Consider the following 20,116-nt stretch of genomic DNA (forward strand, 5'->3'; position numbering starts at 1 on the left):
AGTGCACCAATTTACATTCCTACCAACAGTGCCCATGTGTTCCCATTTCTCTACATCCTTGCCAACGCTTGTTTTTTTCTTGTCTTTTTGGTAATTGCCATTTAACAGGTATAAGGTGATACCTCATTGTGGTTTTGATTTTTATTTCCTTGCTGATTAGTGATGTTGAGCATCTTTTCATGTACCTATTGGCCATCTGCATGTTTTCTTTGCAAAAATGTCTATTCAGATCCTCTATGCGTTTTAAAATTGGACTTATTTTTTATTTTATTTTTTGCTGTTGAGTTGTATGAGTTCTTTGTATATTAACTTTTTAAAAAGATTTATTTATTTATTTACTTGACAGACAGATTACAAGTAGGCAGAGAGGCAGGCAGAGAGAGAGAGGGGTAAGCAGGCTGCCCGCCAAGCAGAGAGCTCGATGTAGGGCTCAATCCCAGGAACCTGAGATCATGACCTGAGCCGAAGGCAGAGGCTCAACCCACTGAGTCACCCAGGCACCCCTAGATACTAATTTTTATCAGATATATGATTTGCAAAGATTTTTCTCCCATTCAATAAGTTGCCTTTTCATTTTGTTGATGGTTTCCTTTGCTTTGCTGACGCTTTTTAGTTTGAAAGAGCCGCATTTGTTTATTTTTGGTTGGTAGAAGCTCTAAAATAATCATCCCCCAAACAGATGTCAAGTAGCTTACTACCTATGTTTTCTTGTAGAAATTTTATGGTTTCAGGTCTTAATTCATGTCTTTAATCCATGTTGGTCAGTTTTCGTGTATGGTATAAGATAGTGATCCACTTTTATTTATTTATTTTTGCATGTGGCTGTGCAATTTTCCCAACACCATTTATTGAAGAGACTGTACTTTTCCCATTGTATATTTTTGGTACCTTTGTTGTAAATTAATTGACTGTATATGCATGGAGTTATTTCTGGGCTCTCTGTTCTGTTCCATTGGCCTATGTGTCTGTTTTTATGGCAATACCATACTGTTTTGATTATTGCCCATGTGATTCTTTGAATGTTTTTTTAAAAATTCATGTAAATATGCAAGTAAAATAGTTGCCAGCATTAACTACTATTAGGTGCCCTGTGTGAACTTGTCTATGCATCAAGAAACACACATATGCTTCTTTTTTCCCAGTATATAGAATGAGATATTATATAAAGTCTTCAATTGGCCCTTTATTTATTCTTTTAAAAAGATTTTATTTATTTATTTTAAAATATTTTATTTATTTATTTGACAGACAGAGATCACAAGTAGGCAGAGAGGCAGGCAGAGAGAGAGAGGGAAGCAGGCTCCCTGCTGAGCAGAGAGCCCGATGCGGGGGCTCGATCCCAGGCTCCTGGGATCATGACCTGAGCCGAAGGCAGAGGCTTAACCCACTGAGCCACCCAGGGGCCCCTCAATTGGCCCTTTAACCTAACAATAGATCTTGGAGATCTCTTCATGTTAGCTCATGTATTAATACGTCTGCCTCATACTTTTAGTAGCTATACAATGTGTAAATTATACCTATCATCCATTTTATTTATATTTCTTAAATGAACATTTTACTTCGGGGTAGTTATAGATTTATACAAAAGTTGTAAAGAATACAGAGAATTCTTCACTAATTTTCTCCTACTGTTAACATAACTACGGTACATTTATCAAACTAAGACACCAACCTGGTACATTAGTATTTTTTCCCAATTTTTTATTGTGATAAAATACACAAACATAAAATTTATGTCTTAGCCATTTTTAGTGTACTGTTCAGGGTTACTAAGTGCATTAATATTGTTGGTTTACCATCACCACAATTCATCTCCAGGACTCTTTTCTTCTTGCAGAAGTAAAATTCTGTACCTATTGAGTAACTCTCCATTTCCCCTTACCAGCCCTTGGAAACCACTATGCTACTTTCTGTCCCAATGGTTTTAACTACTCTAAGTGCTTCCTGTAAGTAGAATCACACAGTATATATCTTTCTGTGACTGGCTTATTTCACTTAATGCGTGTCCTCAAGATTCATCTCTCCTATAGCATGTCAGAATTTCCTTCCCTTTTTATGCTGAATAATGCTCTGTTGTATGTATATATCACATTCTGCTTATAGATTTGTCCATCAGTGAACACTCAGATTGCTTCTGCATTTTGGCTTTTGTGAATAATGGTGCTGTGAACTTGGGTGTACAAATATCAGTTTGAGAACCTGTTTTCAGTTCTTCTTTGTATGGACCCAGATTGTTGGAGCATCTGACAGTTCTAGTTGTAATTTTTTGAGGATATGCCATGCTCTTTTTCACAGCAGCTGTACTTTTTCACATTCCCACGAATGATGCACAAGGGTTCCAATTCCTCCACATTCTCATCAACTTCTTATTTTCTGCTTTTTGATGGTGGCTATCCTAATGGATGTGAGGTTATCACCTCATAGTTTTGATTTACATTTCCCTAGTGATTAGTGATGTTGAGTATCTTCCCATGTGCTTATTGGACATCTGTATGTCTTCTGTGGGGAAATGTCTGTTCAAATCCTTTGCCCATTTTTGAATCAGCAAGTTTTATTGTTGTTATTGAGTTTTAAGAGTTTTCTATTTACTCTGGATATTAATTTCTCATTAGATACATGATTTGTAAATATTTTCTCCCATTCTGTGGGTTGCCTTTTTACTCTGTTGACAGTATCTTTTGATACATGGAAGTTAAAAACCTTCATCAGTCAATTTGTCTGTTTTTCGTGTTATTATCTGTGCCTTTCATGTCATATCCAAAAAAATCATTACCAAATCTGATGTTGTGAAGTTTTTGCTTTATGTTTTCTTTCAAGAGTTTTATAGTTTTAGCTCTGGACCCATTTGGGGTCTATATTCTTTTAGATCATGTTAGGTGAGGGGTCACAGTCATTCTTTTGTATATCTAATTTTGCCAGGACCATTTCTTTTTTTTTTTTTTAAGATTTTTATTTATTTATTTGACAGATATATATGTATAGAGAGAGCACAAGTAGGCAGAGCAGCAGCCAGAGGGAGAGGGAGAAGCAGGCTCCCCACTGAGCAGGGGGTCCAATGTGGGGCTCAGTCCCGGACCCTGGGATCATGATCCGAGTTGAAGGCAGCTGCTTAGCCAACTGAGCCACCCAGGCTCCCCGCCTGGACCATTTCTTGAAAAGCCTGTCCTTTCCCCCATTGAATGGTCTTGGCATTCTTGTTGAATTTCACTAATTTTTCATTTACTGTCCCTTTTCTGCTCTAGTACATTATGTTGTGTTTAGTATTACCCAATTTAAAATGTTTAATTTTGTTAAGAACTTAATCTGATAGGTGAGAGATATCCATGGTGGAAAATTGAAAAGATATAATAGGGTATATGCCTTTTGTATTTTACTAAAAAAAGTCATTCCCCTTCTCACCCCTATTACCCTTGCATGTACAAACATAGACGAATCCCTTCCCCAGAAACTAACCCACTGAACATACCAGTTTAATGATAAAGAGGAGTGGACTGTTGGCCAAAAAATGGATTGCTAAACCCCAGAAGTAGCATCCTTCTCTTTAATAGTGCTATTCTACCTGGCAGACGCTTCGTCTTCTTTTTTTAAAGATTTTATTTATTTATTTATTTGACATGCAGAGAGAGAAATCACAAGTAGGCAGAGAGGCAGGCAGAGAGAGGGGGGGAAGCAGGTTCTCCGCTGAGCAGGGAACCCGATGCGGGACTCGATCCCAGGACTCTGAGAGCATGACCTGAGTTGAAGGCAGAGGCTTAACCCACTGAGCCACCTAGGCACCCAGACACTTCATCTTCTAGTTGTGAGTGAGGAGTCTCTGGCCCCTGACAGGGATTTGTACAAAGCATAGAATCTTGTGCTATGCGTGTATGTCTAATTTTTGTAAGTATATGTAGCGTGTTCTTTGTGCAAGGTGTCATTAGGCCATTGACAGGTTGGGGCAGAAGGACAGAAGGCAGAGGGAGGATGTGGTAAGACAGGATGTGACAAGGCAGGATAGCCATCTCTGTCTTTTTCACTTAGACTCTCCTTTGTTGACAGGTTTGTCTCAGAGGCAGAATTGTTTGTGGCTGTGCAAAGCTTCCTCCTGTCCCTGCAGGACCAAGGTGAGCGCCCTCCACTGGTGGTCTTCAGAGCCTCCATCTATCTGCTTGCAATCTGCCAGGACAAAGACGGTGCCCTAGATGAGGTATGGACAAAATACTTAGGGCCCTTCCTCTTCCTGCTCCACGCCATACATCAAGGCTCCTTGAGAGACCATGATGATATAGAGAGAGAAGGCAGGTGGCAGAGAGAGAGAGAGAGGAAGAGAGGGAGAGGGAGAATCTTGATGGAATGGGGAGTGGGAGGAGGCTGACACATTGAGATTTTAGTGAATTCTCTCAACAGTCCTGAGAGATAAAGATTATTTCCACTTTTTACAGGTAAGAAAATCAAGCCTTAGGTTAAGGTAACTTTCTCTAGGTCACAAATTAATTGATGGGAGAGCCAGGACTCCAATTTAGACTTGATCAACTCCCAGGACACTTATCTTAGTACCACCTCTGGTTTGAGAAGGAGGAGAGCAGTGTGAGGTAGATCTTTCTGTTAACGGTTTACCAAACAAAGTGGGTTTCTGGGACCCAGAACATTGTTAATCAGGCTGATTTTGGATCGCTTTGCTGTATGTATACAAGTTTTCTCTTTACAGATTCTTTATAAATTCTTATGGATCAAGGACTATATCTGATTGATCTCTAATCTTCCGCCTCTTTCACTGAAGATCGCTTCTCCTCCTTAGAGATGGACACTTCGACCTCAACCTAAGGATACTCTTTCTTCACTGGCTAATGTTTCGCCTCCTTTTTTTAAAGGGTTTTTAAAAATTTATTTAAGCAATCTCTACACCAACATGTGTCTCAAATGCGATCCTGAGATCAAGAGCCACATGCTTCTCCAACCGAGCCAGCAGGGCACCCCATTTTTTTTTATTCCTGTTGGGGCAAACATGATGTAAGCAGACCTGGTTTAATTTGAATGGAAGCAGTAAGTTGTAGTTGAAGTGCATGAGTTTTCAAGTAAGATAGACCTAGATACACAATATTCCACTGTCTCTTTTTTGGAGATATTTAAAGCCATTTGTGATCATTGCCTATTATTAATTCATTAAGGGTTGCAAAAAAATAACACCTTAATTCTGTCATTCAGTCTTTGTTTATTAACTGGCATACTTGCATGAAAGGAAACTTCCTTTATCAACTACTCAGTTACTCTGAATGGTAGATTTTATAGGAAACATAGGTTGAATGTTTGGTTCTTTTAATTACAGTTTACAAGAAATGAACTGATTTTCTAGCATTCTACAAAAGGGACCAAAGAGATTTTTTTTAGTGTCATTATGAATTCATGGATTTAAAAATATTTGATGTGTTTCAATCCACTCTAGTCATTACCCTTCTGAAGCTCCAATTGTCCTATCTTTGATCAGTGGAAGCCTATTCAGGGTAGACCCTGAGTGCTTTTGATACAACCCTAGTACTCTTTGGCAGAGTTTGGGTTTTCTACTATGACAAGATGCTTTAAGCTTGTATATACTTCCTGCTCTTCCATTTGCCTTTGAGCCTACCCCAGTTAGGCTTTCAACTTTACCACATCTCTGGAAATGCACTTATCAAGGTCACCAGTAACAGATACATAAAGCCAGTAATCAATATTTGTCATTATCTTACTTGACCTATCAACAGCATCTGTTTTCTTTGAAACATTGTCTTTATTTGGCATCTAGAATGCTGTGTACTCCTGATTTCCTCCTACCTCTCTGGTGGTTCTGTCTCAGTGTCTTTTGCTGATTTTCTCTTATCTCCCTGACCTCCAAGTGTTGTCATGCCCCAGGGCTCAGCCTTTGATGCTTTTCTTTTCTCTTTAAATTTATTTCTTTAGTGATCTCATATAGTTGTATTTATACAACAATATTGTGTATTGTGTATTATGGCTTGATTCATGGCTGAATTAAAAAAGATGACTCTGGCTTCTAGGACGATAGACCAGAAGGGTACAGGGTGGAAGTGCAGAAGCCAGTTAGGAAGTTACAGCAATAATACGGACAAGAGATAGTAGAGGAGGTGGTGAAGAGTATTAACTTCAGATATATTTTGAAATGGAGCCAATAGAATCTTGGTGGATCAATATGAGTTGTAAGAATAAGAGAGAATAAAAGGATGTTTCCAAAGATTTTGGTTCTGATGGGGGCCAAAGAGTTGTACTGAAATACGAGAGGGAGTGAGCTGGAAAGAGAGAGGGGGTGGTGGTAAAGTGGCATGCTGGAACTGGGATTATTGAGGAGCATGCAGTTCTTGGTAATGACAAAGCCTCGGGGCATGACCATGCAAGGGCATGACTGGCTGAGGCGAGTGGAGGAGATTAGAAGGGAGAAAGAGAATTTAGAGGCCATGTTTTGGGAACTAGCGAGGGGGGAGCAAATATAGCCTTGATTGAGAGATTGTAGGGAAGACAGGTTTTTGGAAGAAGATCAAAGCAACTAGGTGAAGGGAACATTCAAAGAGGCACAGGACAAGGAATTTGCTGATAACTGAGTGAGTTCTGAAGGGCTCTGTGGAAGGGTTTTGGGAACTGGGAATGAGTGGGAAATGGGAATAGAAAAGGGCATGTTTTGAGCCATATGGGATGATCTGGAAGTTCTGGGCTTCCTGAGGTGACTAATGTAAGCAGGAGGAAAGGACATGATAGGAAAAGTCTGATAGTTTCAGGACAAATATTGGTGGTAAGATAGAATTTCATGACCTCTCTCCATATCTACCAGTGGTGGTGTGGGAACTTCGAAGGAGCCCATAAAACTCTAGGCTTTCCCTCTAGGGTACGAATCCATAAATGACATATAACATGTTTTGCATGTTTAAAAATCATATATAAATATACAAATGGTAATTATAAGTACAGCCTGATTTTTAACTCAATTCTGTTTTTCTATTTTTATATATTATTCATTTAGTATTTTTTGTTGTGGTAAAACACCCAAATAAGACTTATCATCTTTTGCGGAGAAAGGGGAACCCTCCTACACTGTTGGTGGGAATGCAAGCTGGTGCAGCCACTCTGGAAAACAGCATGGAGGTTCCTCAAAATGTTGAAAATAGAACTGCCCTATGACCCAGCAATTGCACTATTGGGTATTTACCCTAAAGATACAAACGTAGTGATCCAAAGGGGCACGTGCACCCGAATGTTTATAGCAGCAATGTCCACAATAGCCAAACTATGGAAAGAACCTAGATGTCCATCAACAGATGAATGGATCAAGAAGATGTGGTATATATACACAATGGAATACTATGCAGCCATCAAAAGAAATGAAATCTTGCCATTTGCAACAACATGGATGGAACTAGAGCGTATCATGCTTAGCGAAATAAGTCAAGCAGAGAAAGACAACTATCATATGATCTCCCTGATATGAGGAAGTGGTGATGCAACATGGAGGCTTAAGTGGGTAGAAGAATAAATGAAACAAGATGGGATTGGGAGGGAGACAAACCATAAGTGACTCTTAATCTCACAAAACAAACTGAGGGTTGCCGGGGGGAGGGGGTTGGGGAGAAGGGGGTGGGATTATGGACATTGGGGAGGGTATGTGATTTGGTGAGTGCTGTGAAGTGTGTAAACCTGGTGATTCACAGACCTGGGGATAAAAATATATGTATATAAAAAATGTATGTTTATAAAAAATAAAAAATTAAAAAAAAAAAAAGACTTATCATCTTAACCATTTTTGGTGTACAGTTCAGTGGCATTAAGTACATTAGTTTTAGGCAAGTACCACCACTAGTCATGTCCAGAACTCTTTTCATCTTGTAAAACTGAAACTCTATACCCATTAAATAATAATTCCCCAATATGAATTGACCACTTGACATGTGTCACATGCCATCTGGCCTCCTGTCAGGGTTGGGGTGAATCAAACATGTTCCTTGCTCTCAGCACAGTTTGGCAGGAGAAGCAAAAAGGTCCTCTACAGGCAGGTAATAATAGCAATGAATGCTCTCCTGGAGCTGGAGGACTGACTGCTCGAGAGGTATGAAAACACACAGAGAAAGAGATTGTATCTGATTATGACATCAGGAGAGGCTTCATTGAGGAGAGAATTAAGATACAAAATGGACAGTTTCCCAGTCTATCCCTTCAAGGAAGAAAGTCAGGTGTAGTGTGCCTTAGCTGAGTCATTTAGGAGACAGACTGGAGAGAAGCTCAAAAGGGAGACTTAAGTCTTTAACAATAATGCTCAAAAATGAAATTAGGAAAACAATTCCATTTATAATAGCATCAAGAAATAAAATACATTGGAATAAATTTAACAAAAGAAATATACTTCTGGCTGCTGGACATTATAAAACATCATTGAAATTAAAGACCTAAACAAATAAAAAGACATCCTGTTTTCATGAATCAGAAGACTTAATAGCCAGTTAAAAGATTAAAAAAAAGTTCAGGGATACAACATACAGCATACTGACTAGAGCTGATTATTCTTTGGGTATTTGGAAATTGCTGGGAAAGTAGAGCTTAAAAGTTCCGAACACAAGGAAAAAGACTTTGTAACTGTGTGAGGTGATGGATGTTAGCCAACCTTGTGATCATTTTACGATATATACATTTATCAAATCATTACATAGTGTACTTTAAACTTACACAATGTTATATAGCAACTATATTTCAATAAAACTGGGGGGAAAAGGGGCGCCTGGGTGGCTCAGTGGGTTAAGCCGCTGCCTTCGGCTCAGGTCATGATCTCAGGGTCCTGGGATCGAGTCCCACATCGGGCTCTCTGCTCAGCGGGGAGCCTGCTTCCCTCTCTCTGCCAGTCTCTCTATCTACCTGTGATCTCTCTCTCTGTCAAATAAATAGATAAATAAAATCTTAAAAAAAAAAAACTGGGGGGGAAAGACTTAATAGTGTTCAAATGGCAATAGTCCCCAAATTGATCTGTAGATTCAACACAGTTCCAATCAAAATCCCAGTTGCCCTTTTCTTCTTTCCTTCCTTCCTAAAATTCATATGGAAATGCAAGGGACCCAAAATAACCAAACAGTCTTGAAAAGAAGAATAAAGTTGAAGAGTTCGCACTCCTTCATTTCAAACTAGAGGCATCAAGGGAGATGCTGGAGACCCAGGACCCAGAGCAGCTCTGAGGTGGTGAAAAATAGCTCTTCAAGTCCACAATAAAAAATGGCCTCCACTAAGACTACATTACAAAAAATGAGAAAGAAACAGAATGAAAAGACTGAAAAATTAGAAGAGGGAGAGCCTGAGAGTTTGTGGTGGATAAAATACTGGACCAATGTGTAGTGAATGGGAAGGTGCAGTATTTCCTGAAGTGGAAGGAATTTATAGACAGTACTTGGAAACCTGAAGGAAAATTAGATTGTTCTGAGTTAATGGAAGTATTTCTTAGATCTCAAGAAGCTGGTTAAGAAAAAGATGGTACAAAAAAAAAAATCTTTATCTGTCATTGAATCCGACAACAGCAAATCAGGCTTTGCCAGAGGTCTTGATCAGGCTGAAGAGTCAGTGCTACAGACAGCAGTGCAGAATTCATGGTTCTCATGAAATGTAGAGATTCAGATGAGGCAGACTTGGTGCTTGCAAAAGAGGCAAATATGAAGTGTTCTCAAATTGTAATTGTTTTTTATGAAAAGAGACTAACTTGGCATTCTTGTCGAAAATGAAGCTCAAGGGGCACCTGGGTGGCTCAGTGGGTTAAAGCCTCTGCCTTTGGCTCAGGTCATGATCCCAGGGTCCTGGGATCGAGCCCCACATTGGGCTCTCTGCTCCGCGGAGAGCCTGCTTCCTCATCTCTCTCTCTTTGCCTGCCTCTCTGCCTACTTGTGATCTGTCAAATAAATAAATTAAAAAATATTAAAAAAAAAAAAGAAAGAAAATGAAGCTCAATAATTTTAAGAGGTTGCATTGCTTTTTTATATATATTTTTATATATGTACTTATGTATGTGTATATGTATGTATGTATGTTTGTATATATGGGCCTTGGGTTTTTTATTTATTAGTGTGAAGAAATAACATTCTAATGAAAAACCAGTTTGATAGGTTCTTTTTGAAGTATTGGGGGGGGGAGTTGGGGTTCTTTTGCATCTACTAGCACTGGTGACTTTGAACAAATATAAGCTTTCTGTAGTTGCTCCCTGCATCAGAAAATAATATTTGAGACCATGGTATATTATTCCCCTGCATTCAAGAACACCTTTTCTAGAGACCCCGGGGTGGCTCAGTTGTTGGTCAGCTGCCTTCAGCTCTAGGTCGTGATCCCAGGCTCCTGGGATTGAGCCCCAACAGCTCCCTGTTCCACTGGGAGCCTGCTCCTCCCTCTCCAACTTCCCCTGCTTGTGTTCCCTCTCTCGCTGTCTCTCTCTCTCTCTCTGTCAAATAAATAAATAAAATCTTAAAAAAAAAAAAAAAAGAACACCTTTTCAAAATGTTGGGTAAGTCTTCATAGTTGTTACTCAATCAGAATTTGTGTTTAAATCCCGTATGCCCAAGGACCATTCTGGGTTTTTTGTTTACTTGGGGGTTTTCGGTGTGTATACATAAAATTACATCGATAAATCGTTTCCTTCCCTCCCTCTCTATCTCCCAGCCAACTAGCTTTCTTTCTTCCTTCCTTCCTTCAATTCATTCTTTCACATTTACCAAAACAAAAACAGCATTTCATAACCATGGGTAAGCCCATGTTTCTGGGATGCCATCATTTTCAGCACTCTAAGAAATAAATCATTTAAAGTTAGATTGAAAATTCTTCTGAAACCTTAACCTTTCAAATTTTATAATTATTTGGGTAATTTAAATATAATGGAAGCAATTTAAATTGGACAATATAAAAGCAGCCATATCAGATTCATATCCATATCTATAGTTAGAGAAATGCAAGTTTATTTACAAAACCTCTGAAAGGAAAATTTTTTTTAAGATTTTATTTATTTGTCAGAGAGAGAGAGAGATAGCATGTGCACAGGCAGGCAGAGTGGTAGCAGAGGCAGAGGGAGAAGCAGGCTCCCCGCCGAGCAAGGAGCTCAGTCCCAGGATGCTGGAATCATGACCAGAGCCGAAGGCAGCCGCCCAACCAACTGAGCCACCCTGGCATCCCTGAAAGGAAAATTTTATTACAATCTCCTCACCCAAATGAGAAAACTAGATAAGTGCTGGTGTATTTTAATTAGGTAAGCAAAACTTAGTTAAATGGACATTTAAAGTTTCCTTCTAGGGAACCATTCCTTTTCAAGAAGTTGAAATATCTGTGCTGTATTGGATAAAAGGTCATGATTCAAGGAATGTCTAGACCTCATTCATGGAAACATAATCATAATCAGATGGTTAAAGATGTTGTTAGTTTAGGATCTTCTGGAATAAATGAGTGAATAGAATTCTGAAATCTAAATTCTTGACCTGCATGTTGTTTCTTTACCGCAGCTCATTCCTTGCATGTAGGCTCAGTCTTCTCAGTATTTGGGTTACTGGTTCTGCAGAAGCCAGGAAAAACAATAACTTTGTAGTAATCAGAATGTTATCCAACTATATATTGTACTTTATTGTGAATACTGGTAAATAGTCAAGAGTTTTATATTCCTTTTTTAAAAACCAGAATAAACAAGACTGTGTTTCTGACATAAAGATAGTCATCAAGATCAATGGAATAGACTTGACAGTCCAAAAAGAAACCCACATATTTTTTATAAGGATGCCAAGGCAATTTAGTGGAAGAAAGAATAGTCTTTTTCACAAACAGTGCTAGAACAATTGGATGTCCACATGCAGAAGTGTGAAGTTGGACCCTTATCTCATAGTATGGACAAAATAAATTCAAAATGGATCAAAGACCTAAATGAAACAGCCCAAACTATGACGTATAAAACTCTTAGAATTGCATATTAAGGATTAAACTTTGCTATATGTACAACGGGAGGAGGTAAGCTTTTGAGGGTTAATATATGATTCAACACACATGCCCTTTGCCCCCTCTGTGCCAGGTCCTATGCCAGGGGCACGGGTTAATCTGCGTCAGTTTCCTCAAGCAGCTCAAGTCTAGTGTGGGAGGTAGACACCTACACTGGTAATTACAACACTGCATAGTAAGTATCATTATAGAGCTGGGTTTTTCAACCCTGGCACTATTAACATTTTGTACAACATAATTCTTTTCTGTTGGAGGCCGTTCCATGCATTGTGAGATATTTAGCGGCATCCCTGTTCTCTCCCACTAGATGCCAGTAGCACTCCCTAAATCAAGAAAATAAAAAATGTAAACATTTCCAAAAATCTCCTGGGGAACAAAATCACTCTAATTTGAGAACCACTGTTACAGGGTGAGCACAGTGAGTTTTCTTTCTCCTGGAGTACTGAAATGCCAAGTACATTTTTCCCTGTTACGTCTTGGCTATGTTTGTTGGGTTGTCTTGGGTCCTCTGCAAGATTTATTTAGTCCCTTTCTCTTCTTTCTTTCTTTTTTTTTCTTTGTCTCCAGTCTGTGGTCAGTGCCATCAGAAAATTTTTAGAGGACATCCCAGACCTGCACCTAGTTTATACCCACCACCCCCTCCTGCTCAGATTCTTCCTGTCGTATCCAGAGCTGATGAGCAGGTTTGGGCACCGTGTCCTGGAACTTTGGTTCTCCTGGGAAGAGAGCAGCTATGAGGAGCTGGATGATGTCCCCTCTGCTGGACAGTCCCCGCTTCCTGCCAGCTTAACAGCCCTGTTCCGCATGCTCAGAAGCAGCCCCAGCATCCTGCTCATTTTGCTAGTAGGTGACCACTTGCTGAGTGGTGGGCTCTTTCTCTCTCTCTGGGAGCTGGATTACTGGGGTCAGGAGGCAACTACTGATGTTTGTGTCTGCCTCTGGATTTATCGACGTTTCCATGTGAACTGGCAGGCAGATGCCTGTTTTCTATGAATCCATACTCTTTTCTAAGTCTAATGGAAGTTTGTTCACTGAGAGATCTGGCCCTCTGTACTTCTCACGAGATAGAACTGTGCAATACTGACCCCAGTCACCATTCCCTCTCACCTCCCTGTCTTCTCGACATTAAACAAGGGCTTAATGTCAGAGGAGACCCCTGGGGCATGTTAATGGAGATGGTTGATTATAGAGGGCTGTGCATTTTTTTTTTTTTTTTTTTGCCATGACTCACAAGATAACATTATATGTGCAACACACTCCCTTGGGCAAACCCTAAGTAATCCCAAGTTGTCAGGAATTCAAGCGCTTTTTTTTTTTTAATGAATTAAGACATTCCTATAATTCCTATTAGGTATATCAGATAAGTCATCTAGCTGCCTATCATCTGCAATTTCTTTTTTAAAAGATTTTATTTATTCACTTGACAGAGATCACAAGTAGGCAGAGAGGCAGGCAGAGAGAGAGGAGGAAGGAGGCTCCCTGCTTAGCAGAGAGCCCGATGTGGGGCTCGATCCCAGGACTAACCCGAGCGGAAGGCAGAGGCCTTAACCCACTGAGCCACCCAGGCGCCCCTCATCTGCAATTTCTAATACACTACCTTTAGCTCCATCTTTTCTTCATCCACTCAAGAAAGCATGTTGGAAAATAAATTAATGAGAGTGACATAGTTTTATTATAGAGGTAACCGCTAGAATTTGTTATTTATTTAAAAAAGAAAATCATCTGCCCCATTTGACTTTTTTTTTAGATTTTTAAAATTTATTTATTTATTTATTTTTATTTATTTATTTGACCGAGAGAGAGACAGTGAGAGAGGGAACACAAGTAGGGGAGAGGGAGAAGCAGGCTTCCTGCTGAGCAGGGAGCCCAACGTAGGGCTTGAACAGGGAGCCTGATGTGGGGCTCAAGCAGGGAGCCTGATGCAGGGCTTGATGTGGGGAGCCTGATGCGGGGCTTGATGCAGGGAGCCTGATCTGGGCCTCGATGTGGGGAGCCCGATGCGGTCCCATCCCGAGACCCTGGGATCATGTCCTGAGCCAAAGGCAGATGCTTAACACCTGAGCCACTCAGGAGCCCCCCTTTGACACTGTATTCAGTGAGTGATTACTAGTGGCAGGTGCCCAACTGACTGCTGCATGGGAGACATTTAGTTTAAAACCACTGCTTTCAATGCCAACTCACCAACTTTGCCCTTCCCTAGTCCAGGAAGAATGACAGCCCGTTAGGGAAGAGTGGGGATTCCTTTGATGTTCTTAATCACCAACAAACATGGTTTATTGAGTTTTTTATTGGGCTGACTTTATTAGTGACTGTGGTGAAAATGACACCTTCACGTTGTAGACCTCACTTCCTTAGGTACGTGCTTCTGTCCATAGTCACATATGCATGTACACGCTCCCCGCTCAGACTTTAGTCTTTGTCTTCCATCCCTGAGATCTCTCATCTTGTGAGGCCACATGTGTTGGCTTGATAGGGACCACATTCATGCTTTGGCTCAAATTCTTCCTTGGAAGAGGAGGAAAAGAGAAGGAATGGGCTAAAAATAAAGCTTCAGTTATAGAGGAGGAAGGCCAAGATGGGTGCCAGGAAGAGTAGCAATGGATGGAGTGAAGATACTGAATTTTCTTTGCGATGAAGCATTCAAGGATAGTTTCTCACACAGAGTAGGTACTTAAAAATATTTGCTGACCCGTTGAATCAGGGTTCTGGACAGAAGCCATTCTCTCTCTCTCAAAAAAAAGCAGATCTTCTGATAGAGATATTTATGGTACTTTTTTCTTTTTAAACAAAGAGATAGGTTTAGGTAGATTTCCCATAGGTCACAAAAGTTGAAATTAAAACCCAAATTTTGACTCCCTGTGTAATGTTCTTCCCAGTTAACTGAGCTAACTCTCAGAACAAGAGAGAAAACTACCCTGAACCAGTGTTCCATCTAACAGGAGAGCTCTTTATTTGAGCAACGGGATACAGGGAAGAACTGGACCTAGAGCCTGCCCCATAGGCCAGGGAGAGAATCAGACACAACAAACCAGTAGGACCTGTCCTAACAGTGTGGCAGTAAAGGTGAGGCAGAGTACCTGGGGGGCGGGGGGCAGAAAGATGTCATATATTGCAAAGGATTTGACAAGTGACAGTGTTGGGGAAGGGTCCTTCCAGGCCAGCACAGCAGCATGCAAGTTCTTACTGTGATTTAAGGACATTGAGTGGTCGGGTGACGTTTTGGAGCATGGAGGATATGTCACAGGAGTTGAGGTTGAAGAAGCATAGGGAAGAGCAGGTTTTTAGAGGCCTTGAGTTTAGTTGTTCACTTTTTCTTTTATCATACATTTATTTTGTACTTACTAGGCACTAGTCATTCGGATTTGGTTGTTCCATTGCCACTGAGGAAATCGCAGATGCTTGTATCATCTGTCACCGTATAGAGACTTCTAAAGCATCCCTGGGAAGGGAGAGTCAAAAAGTGGTGAAGCTAGGAAGAAACCCCAGGTCATGACACTGGGCTATGGGAGTGGTAGAGTCTAAGCCCTGTAGGCTTACTTCTGATTGCTCCGGTTGTCTTCTGCTGGGACCCAGACGCTCGCTGGTCCCTCCCTTCCCAACCCTTTCATGTTCATGTCCTTCCCTTTACAGCCAAACCCCTAGAAGTAGTTTTCTGCTCTCAAAACTGTCATCTCTTACCTATTCCTTCACCCATTGGCTTTTGCCCACATTGCTACTTGAAACTGTTCTTAGCAGGATCAACAGCAATGTTCTTGTGACTAATTACAGTGGACTTTTTGGTTCTCATCTTACATGACCTGTTATTATTTCATGATTGTCCACTTTTTATTGACACACTCTTGGTTTTAGCAATACCAGCTCTCTTAATTTTTCTCTTACCTCTCTTGGTGCTTCTCCCAGTCTCTTTCATAAAAAGTTTTCTTTCTGGCTAGTGCTTGGAAGTTGATGTGCCTCAAAGTTTTGTCCTAGGTTCTCTTTATACTCAGTGTCTACTTTCTGGGCTGTGTCAATAATTCTCATGGATTTGGTTGCCGCCTGCTACATGCCGATGACCCAAATCTCTGTCTCCATCTGTGACCTTTCTCCTGAGCTCCAGACCCATGTAGCGAATCTTCTGTTTTACATTTCTGTCTAAAATGGAGCTCATTATCTTCCTCCCCCAAGTTTTCTTTCTCAGTCTGGGTCTTTCTAGGATGGTGATCCCTCCTTAGAGGAAGAATACCCTGCATCACTAGCTTTAAGGAGTGTAAGTACTTAAAGGAAATAAGCCAAAGAGAAAATGAATCTCAAGAGACCAAATTCTCTTTTTTTGTTTGTTTAAGATTTTATTTATTTATTTGTCAGAAAGAGAGAGAGAGAGCGTGCATACAAGCAGGCAGAGAGTAGGCAGAGGCAGAGAGAGAAACAGGCTCCCTGCCGAGCAAGGAGCCCCATGCGGGACTCAATCCCAGGACCCTGGGATCATGACCTGAGCTGAAGGCAGTGGCTTAACCCACTGAACCACCCAGGCATCCTAAGACCAAATTCTTAGAGAGACTATGTCACAGGCAGGCTGGGGCAGGCACTCCGCCCTTTATTGTGACCCAGTTACTGTCCTTGGATGTGAACCACCCTCACTACCCCTCCTCCCTGGGCAGGGAGGAAGGAGCCTTGGGTTTTGCTCGCCTAGAGTTCCAAAAGAAAAATCTATCCCAAGGGCTAGATGCTACATAGGGACCCAGGAAGATGAAGACTTTTCTGAGCTTCAGTTTCCTTGTGTATAAATTAGAGATAACATGTAGATAAATATATGGGAATAATATGTGGACAGAATATGTAGGGAAACACTCTTGTTATCCTGTACATAGTTAGACTTATCACTGAATCAGAAAGAGAATGGTAATCTCAGAACAGCTTATTAAATTGCTCAAGGTCATATAACTAATAAAGGTCATGACTGTGATTGGAGCCTACAAGTTAATGAGCTTTTCACTAAATTAGATCCTGGAAACATCAGTGGTTAAAAAGAATAGCAAGGAACAACTTTGCTGTCTGTTTATACATATAATTCTTACCATTTCTCCCCAGCTTCTAGCCACAGGAGGGGAAAAGTGTCTAAAAATATGTGTTGGTACCAATTTCTGTTTTTGATATGGGTAATTAACAGCTGAAAACAAAGCTGTTAATTGCCACTCTTATCAATGGGTGGTCTTTCATGTAGGTTGTTTAAATGTGAAAAACAATGATGTCACAGAATCTCTGTTTGTTTCCTCCTTACCCGTATCACCCTACTCCATCCCACTCAGAAATTTCTGGACAGCTCTGGACAAGAGAGACTGCAGAGTGGACCGTGTTCCATCCAGAGCCTTCTGCACCGACCCACACAGTGGGGTGCATTCTTCCTCCCTGGCATTCACCATAGCCACAGAAGGCTGTGTAGCCTTCTTCCTTTTAGACTGTTAAAATTTAACTCAGGGTCCTGAGGGACCAGCTCTCTAGCTAGGCAGCCAAGTGCTGGTGAAGGAGCAGGATCAGGGAATTGACCTTGGGCAAATCATACCCTGTAAAGTAAAATGGCTCTTGTAAATGAACTGAGAGTCTCCCTAGCCCTCCTATTCTGTGATCATCTCCTTCTAGAGAAGTTTTCTGAGTCCCTATATAAGGTGACAAAAATGAAGCCAAACTCATGCCTGTTTTTCCTTAACTCACAGCGTAGTAGATTTTATAGTGCCACCGCTGTCTCAGCAGGCAGGCTACTTAATCTGCCTGTTTCCTCATTTGAAAAATTAGAGTGACACCTATCTAGAAGAGTTTTGAAGATACAGATAATCCATCAACAAACACCCAGCTGCAGTTTGAACACATCGCAGGACCTGACATTATTAGTCCATAGTTGAGCAATCGTTGTTGATTTATAGTTGTTTCTCTGGCAGCTGTGGGCGTTTGTGAAGAGCCAAGCCCAGATGCCCCGTGTCACCCAGTGATCAGCACATCTGGAGTTGTCTGGCTGGGTGCCCCATAGCCATGTCTCTCTGTGTGTCAGCTGTCCTCCCTGGAAAGGGAGTCTGTGAGTGACCTTGGCTGCATAGCACCCAGCATGTTAGCCTGTCCAAAGGAATTGGCTTGTTTGAGCTGGTAGGTGCCAGGAGCTATCAGTAGGATGGTCTCTGGAGTGGCTTCTGACTGGCTTTGCCTGTAACATATACTCATTAAAATAACTCTGAAAGCAAATAAAAAGCGATGTCCTTTCCTACCTTCTGAACCCAAGGCCTTTACAGCTTGGGGCAGAAATAGCCAGATGCCGTGGAAGAAAAAGGGGCCTGACCTGGTCCTCGCTTCCCTTCCTGTGCCCTGAATCTGTCCTAACCCATCCTTTTCCTGCCCTGTGACATCTCCATCCCCCTCTCTTTTCCTCCCTTAAGGCACATTCAGGTCCCTTGTCTGAAATAACCTCTTCTTGACCCTAAAATTTACCTTTTCAGAGAGAGGCATCCTGGAAAGTAGAAACAACTTTGGGCTTGGAAGTAGATTCAAATCTTAGCTGTGCCACTTACTGGCTTGTGTGACCTTTGGCATACCACATAATCGCTCTGAGTCTCAGTTTCTTCCTATTTGGGATGGACCTTTTCAACAGATTAGTACATAATAGGTGACAAGCAAGGGAGTGCTCCCTTCCCCAGGTTCTGTGACACCATCATCCTGGGTCCTTCCCCAGTTCCTCTCTTTTTCCAACCTGTCCCCAACCGTGATGTCTTCTGAGCTCTGGCTTCCTTTTCTCCTGCTCAGGATCTCATCTATTCCAGCCCAGTGGACACAGCCCGCAAAGTAGTGATTGTCCTAAGGACCTTTTTGAGGAAGAATGAGGATGTCGAAGTGAGTGGTCTCATCCGAGGCCACTTCCTGCTGATCCTACAACAACTGTTGATGGAACATGGGGCCTCTCCCTCAGGAGGTTAGTCTGGAGCTGTCAGGGGCGTGTTTTGACCTTTAACTCAAAGAGGTCTGCTCCAGGGACGCCTGGGTGGCTCAGTTGGTTAAGCGGCTGCCTTTGGCTCAGGTCATGATCCCAGTGTGCTGGGATCGAGTCCCACGTCGGGCTCCTTGCTCAGCAGGGAGCCTGCTTCTCCCTCTGCCTCTGCCTGCCATGCTGCCTGCCATGCTGTCTGCCTGTGCTCGCTCTCTCCCCCTCTCTCTCTGATAAATAAATAAAATCTTTAAAAAAAAAAAAAAAAGAGATCTGCTCCAGGAGAGAGTCGGAGTTTTCTCTGGAAAATAAAAGTCAGGCCAGTGTGGGAGCAAGCTAAACTTTACCTCCTTCCTCTCATCAGAGACTGAGCACTCAGCATACTTAATGTATGTGTGTGCGCGTATGGAGCGCATGTGTTTATGTTTAATGTTTCTGCGTGTTTAGCATAAGTGGGTGTGTTCAGTCTATGCATGCATGTCCCCACCCAGCATGGCATGTGTTCAGAGCTGTTTCATAAGAATGGTAGCCCCCATTTGGGAAGAAGAAAGCAGGAAATAATGGGGGAGGCCAGAAAGGCAGCAGAAGCCTGCAAAGGCTCGGAAGTGGGTGGATCTGAAATGTGTTAGAAGCTGCTAGTGAGATCCAGAAGGATAGTTTCCAAATCTGGAATGGGACTCCCCGGAGTCCCTGGAGTCCAGGAAGTTTGATGTTTGGTGCAGTTTAAAGACACTGAAAAGGTTGGCTTTGCTTTATCTTTTCCTATTTTTAAAAAGTTGAAGTTTAAAATCTCCAAGCAATTAAGAGGAAGTGGGAGGAGAACTGTAGTTCATTTGATCCAGTCCTGACTGAGGATGAAAGTTTTCAGATGAATTTAAGAGGGTCTAGAGGAGCTGAGTCCTTCCTTGGCAGGGAAGGATAAGTCACATCTAACTGATAATAATGTATAAGAGCCATAAGATTTCATGGAAACATAGTTGAAAAAATGTGGGCATTGAACTCAGATTTAAGTTCAAGTCTTGACCCTGCCACTAACTGGCTGTCGGAGCTTGGAGAAGTCACTCAGCCTCTCTGAGCTGGTTTCTTTTCTTTCTTTCTTTCTTTTTTTTTTTTTTTATAATTTAAAGATTTTACTATTTATCTGACAGATCACAAGTAGGCAGAGAGGCAGGCAGGAGAGAGGAGAAAGCAGGCTCCCCGCTGATCAGAGAGCCCAAT

At 41.4% G+C, this 20,116-nt stretch overlaps 1 protein-coding gene and 1 pseudogene across 1 annotated transcript in view; both read left to right on the forward strand.

Moving 5' to 3' along the window:
* The window catches only part of MEI1 (meiotic double-stranded break formation protein 1), a 79,781-nt gene that overhangs the window by 36,449 nt on the left and 23,216 nt on the right, over positions 1–20,116 (forward strand). The window contains exons 19-21 of the mRNA XM_059187119.1: positions 4,039–4,186; positions 12,523–12,798; positions 18,721–18,886. Of these exons, the coding sequence (XP_059043102.1) occupies positions 4,039–4,186; positions 12,523–12,798; positions 18,721–18,886 (590 nt within the window). The remainder of the gene's footprint in view (positions 1–4,038; positions 4,187–12,522; positions 12,799–18,720; positions 18,887–20,116) is intronic.
* LOC131839543 (chromobox protein homolog 3-like) lies at positions 9,217–9,747 on the forward strand (annotated as a pseudogene).

Source organism: Mustela lutreola, chromosome 8, assembly GCF_030435805.1.
Source record: "Mustela lutreola isolate mMusLut2 chromosome 8, mMusLut2.pri, whole genome shotgun sequence".
Lineage (NCBI taxonomy): Eukaryota > Metazoa > Chordata > Mammalia > Carnivora > Mustelidae > Mustela > Mustela lutreola.